Source organism: Drosophila innubila (assembly GCF_004354385.1).
Source record: "Drosophila innubila isolate TH190305 chromosome 3R unlocalized genomic scaffold, UK_Dinn_1.0 2_E_3R, whole genome shotgun sequence".
In the NCBI taxonomy this organism is placed as follows: Eukaryota; Metazoa; Arthropoda; class Insecta; order Diptera; family Drosophilidae; genus Drosophila; species Drosophila innubila.
In genome coordinates this window covers 493,334-498,581 of record NW_022995380.1, presented here as the reverse complement: position 1 = coordinate 498,581, position 5,248 = coordinate 493,334, and the positions used below count along the sequence as shown (strand labels likewise).

The window sequence follows — 5,248 nt, the reverse complement described above, 5'->3', positions numbered from 1 at the left end:
GACACTTGCAACACACTTTTTGCCTCTCTGCAACACGAACGAACACGCACAGACACGCACATAAAAAGCAAAACAAACCACTTTAAAGTGTGTGTGGCACAATTTTCAAAATTAATTTAATTTTTGTTGTTGTGTTCGTATGTTTATTGACTTTCTCGTTCACAGTTGAAGCTGTGTTTCTATTTTGCGATTCACTTTAAGCTGCGATTTTAAAACGTGACAGGAGCCAAAGTTAAAAGCCGTGCCACAGTCTTTAGATTGATGCGGAGCACGATACAATATATTATATATTCGCGACTTTCCTTAATTTTCTATGTCACAGAACTGGCCGCAAATTGAGAGCACCGAGCCGAGAGTAGAGTCGTTGTCGGCCGCGCGAGAGTCAAAATCGAATCAGCAGCAAAGTTGCCGAAAACAACGGAACGCATTGGCACCTTCCGAAACGGATAAGAAGCATCCACACACACACACACTCACACAGAATCCTGAGCGTGCTAATCTCTTACACTTTCGTGGGTTCCAAAAATATTTACACAAGAATATATAAGCTCAAAGACTCGTATTATTCACACAATCCTCTTTATATTAATTTAAATACAATTTTTTTTTTTGAGATATCATTTATTATTTTTAACAATTTGAATTCCTCTGTACGTCAACTGGAAACGGAGATGCACAGAACCGTCTCGATACGCGTTTGGATGAAGACTGCGTTGCGACCTCGTTGTGAACGAATGCGCCACAATCTTCGGCAACCACTCGTTGATTCAACAGTTAGCACGAGGCAACAACACCCGAAGCACCGCACTGGAGGGATGATGCGAGTGCGGGGTAGAGCAACCGCCGAGGCGGGGTGAGTTTGGGTGTTTAACACGAACCGCGAATTCTGAGACTAACCCAATGTAATTGCCATTACGATGCTGCCGCACACTTGCTCTTTTTATTGGGACTTCGACTAGAAACGAATGCGTTCCACAAAGAGAAAATATCCCCCTCTGCATATGTATGTAGGACATTTTTGTGTGGAACTTGGCATAAAGAGAACCATAATAATGACACCAAACACTTGCACACGTGGTATGAACACAAGCGGAAATGGAAAATTGTCAACATTATAGTGCTAAAAAATAAATAATTAAAAGACTCTAATGAATTTATCGAGTAACTAAAAAATAATAAAGCTTAGAACGAAATATTCATGTTAACAAAGATGTTAAAATGATTTAAAAAAATGATGAATATCAGAGCTTACTTCACTTAGTTTATTTGTAAAGCACGAATAATGCTAAAATAAAAATACTTTATAGACAATAAATTAAATAAGCTCCGAACATATTTGATATACCCTTTTATGGCGTATCCCCAGCGACAAAGTATCACAAAAAGTGCAAAAAATATTCCACATGAGTGAAAAGTCTTGTGTTAAAAGCATTTTCAAGCACCAAAATTTTAGAGTTTTTCCAAAATAAAAAGACTTATCGGGAAGGCTATAGTCGAGATCCCGAGAACAGAATACCCGTTACATATTTCAATATATATTAAAGTACTTTATAGAAATTACTACCTAATGAAATCTAGGTATTAGGTGCTTTTATTCCCTTATTTTTAATGACTTTGGTTAACTATTACTGTCGTTCGAATAGTCCAATCTTGCGGCGATTAAGTGTGTGCCGAATTTGATTACGCTTTCTCTTATAGTCTTTGTCACTTATAGTCACGGAAGGACAGACAGACGGACATGGATATGTATACTTTATATACTTTTATATATACTTTTTAGGGTCGGAGATGCCTCCTTCTCCCTGTTACATACATTCCAACGAACTCAATATACCCTTTTACTTATTTTTTAAGTAACGGGTATAAAAACTGAAACAAGACTCAAACGGATTTACAATATTAGCCCAGCATGGGAAGCGACAAATGCTACTATTTCTCTTTATAAAATTCATCGATACTCGTATATTCAAAAAATGATTTTTTATTTCATTTTTTTACAAAAAGAAAACTTAATCCAAATTCTAAAACACATTTCCGTACATTGTTATTACAGTAATTATAGTATAAGACATAATAGGGCTTAACGCATTGTTGATAGCGTTGTATCCCAATCCAATCAATAAATAATTAATCGCATCGTAAATTTATGGTATAATCTTATCTATTACCATTTAAAAATGAACTTATCAACTAAAGATAATTCTGTTCTCTATGTATATAAGGAACAAACCATGACCACTGATCAGTTCTTTAATAGAGGTCAATAATGAAGACGCTAGTGTACATTTTCTTGTCAGTCTTCTGGCTGTCTTTGACCTTTGCCCATCTAGATTCAAACGTTGAATTGTTCAAGAGTTATCCTGATTCGTGTACATCTGCTAAGCCCAAAAAGAATGGTATATACAAAATCAAAGTAAATGGACAAATTATGCCCGTATACTGTGATGTTGCTCTCACTGGATCCCCCTGGTTGGTCATTCAGCGTCGTGTGGATGTCTCCGTTAACTTCTATAGGAACTGGTCATCATATCAGGAAGGATTCGGTGACTTGGAAAAGAGCTTCTTTATTGGCCTGAATACGCTGAATACTCTAACTGTATCAAAATCCCATCAACTCTACGTTCATCTAGAGGACTTTGAAGGTCAAAAGCGTTTTGCCCGATACGATCGGTTTGCCATTGGTAACGAGGCCAATATGTATGGTCTTAATACATTGGGAACCTATTCAGGTACAGCTGGAGATGGACTTAGATTCCATCAGAATGCAAAATTCTCAACCTATGATCGGAATAATGGCAATATTACCGTAAACCGAGCTGCCAGATATACTGGGGCCTGGTGGTACAATACCACCCACAATAGGTAAGACATCCCCGTTTGAAAAGAATTATTCCTGTTTAATTGTAACAATTTATTATCACAGCAATCTGAATGGTCTTTATTTCGGAGGTGATTATGGAGTGGAACAAAGCGGTCGTGGCATAACCTGGAATTACTGGCGTGGCAATAACTATAGCTATAAAACCGTTCACATGATGATACGACCAAATTAATGGACATGCAATTTATTATGTAAAAGCATAATACAACAAATTAAAAAACATTATGCAGTGAATAATATTTATATAGACAAAAATTCTTGACCCGAATTAAAGTCTTGGAGGGGGTATTATAATGCTCCCACAAAATGTGTAACGCCTTAAAGGTGGCGTGGTAGATCCCTATACTGTATATGTACACTTGATTAGTTGTCGGCAAAGTATTTTTACAAATTTAATTGCTTAGTTATTATTTAATTATTATTTAATACATAATATGTACATATTATTTTAATTGAGTTTAACTAATGTAATGGTTTGTCAAAAAATATCTAGCCCAAACTTATAGAATTTCAAGTCACGCACGACAAGGTAATCAATACATACTGTACTCACATATTAATGTGAAGTGAATAATACAGTTTAAATAACTGAGCATGTTTAGGGGTATTCTTATTTCTACCCTGAGCTCATTGAAAATGGTCAAAAAAAATAATGTACTAGCCAAAATATGCAATTTGCTCGAAAAGAAGCAATAAGTATATTTTCCAGAAAATAAAATTTCATAATTCAAATATAAACTAGTCGGAAAGGCTATAGTCGAGATTCCGACTATGGGATACTGTTTAAATCATTTCAACAAACACAATAATAATATTTTTCAACTGCTTCAGATTTAACTTATTTAACTGCTTCAGATTTATGTATTCATAAAGCTTGATTTTTTAAGAAATTGACTTGTGTTAAAGAATCCATTTTGAAATAATATATTTAAATTTTTAAGAAACATACACAAAATAATTATATTGTCATTTAATAAGACAAATTTCAATGTAATTAGAAGTAACTATGGAAATGTTCTAATTTTCTGACGTCCCAATGTAATTCTGTTACCCGCATTAGGGGAAAAGCTTTTAAAGCTTTACAGCTTTTCATTTCCTTTGCAAATTGGCTTAACACATTGTTTTGTCGGTTCCCCACTTTTATGGGAAATTTTCTCTTTTTAAAATTGGAATTCATCGCAGATCGGTCATCCACATGAGCATAACTGGCAACTTCAAGGCAGCCGGACACTTCCACTTCCGTTTGAAGTACGTTTCTATTAAGTATTTTGTTTTTACATTTTTCATCTTTGTTGTTGTTGTTGGCCACTTTATTGTTATTTTGTTTTGCTGGGAGGCTTCATGTAGGGCCATCTGTAAAATTAAATTTAGCGACTGTCCACATCAGGAAGATTTTACACCCACATCCAATCGCTGAATAAGTAGGCTGTTAGGCTGTTAGGCTACTGCTGGCCACAGTCCAATGGCCATTATACATACATACATACAAATATACATACATACATAGGTTCACGTACATACCAAGAATTGCCAACGTACACACTTAGACGGAATGAAAGATTCGCAGCTGCCCCTAAACTATTTGCCAGTCGCCTTGCTCTCATAATGAATATTTATGAAGATTTAAAAAACATTTTCTTCGCCTCTGTTGTTTTATGATTTGCAAGTGTGCCACTCTCCTTCTCTCTGTCTCTCTCTCCCCCTCTCTCTCTCTCTCTCTACGGTTTTCTCATTTTCTCTATCTCTCTTTCCGGCACCTTCAGTTCAATGGCGTGCAAAGTTGCTCCTGATGGACAATGTCCTCAAGTGGACGACGACGTTGAACTTTTCGCTTAGCCGAGGGAAAACAATTTAAATTTATATATGTGAACTGTTGGGTTGCTGCTGCTTCTTTTCCAGCTCTTGTTGTTGCTGTTTTATTCATTTTGTAAATGATTTCATTATGTGTCGCCTCGTGGTCGTGGCCAGCGTACTGGTCGTATACTTGATATAGCTTGCTCCATCGACAAACGACAAATTTATATCCATAGCTACTGTTTCGTTCACTGTACTCTCCAGTGTTGTCTTCACGCCAATTTATTGATAATTTAATTTGACATTTGCGGTTACTGATTGTCATGATTGTTTTCATGTTAATCTTATTGTTTTACATTTTGGTATTTATTTGTTTTTTTCTTTTTTTTGTTCTTGTTGTTCTTTTTGTGTTTTTATTCTGCTTGTTCTCATCGCATTGTATATTTTTCTTATTTCGAATGGCGAGCGGGTATTTGCATTTACTTTTTATGCTCTTATTTATTTATTTTTTTTTTTTTTTTTTTGTTGGTTTCTATCAGGAAAGGTCTCGACGCTTAACAACATCATCCATGG

General features: G+C 35.5%; 1 protein-coding gene across 1 annotated transcript; it reads left to right on the top strand.

Annotated features, from left to right (window-relative positions):
* The first annotated feature begins 2,250 nt into the window (after window positions 1-2,250).
* LOC117789920 (fibrinogen-like protein 1) lies at window positions 2,251-3,117 on the top strand. The gene is made up of 2 exons (XM_034629108.1): window positions 2,251-2,862; window positions 2,924-3,117. Exons 1-2 carry the CDS (start codon window positions 2,267-2,269, stop codon window positions 3,051-3,053), a joined length of 726 nt encoding a protein of 241 aa, XP_034484999.1. The 5' UTR covers window positions 2,251-2,266; the 3' UTR covers window positions 3,054-3,117.
* The last annotated feature ends 2,131 nt before the right edge of the window (window positions 3,118-5,248 follow it).

What these genes read in the sequence shown, in the direction of transcription:
- LOC117789920 (XM_034629108.1), top strand. Translation starts at nt 2,267, where the DNA reads ATGAAGACGCTAGTGTACATTTTCTTGTCAGTCTTCTGGCTGTCTTTG. An exon ending in TACAATACCACCCACAATAG is followed by an intron (nt 2,863 to 2,923) that starts GTAAGACATCCC and finishes TTATTATCACAG; the next exon opens with CAATCTGAATGGTCTTTATT.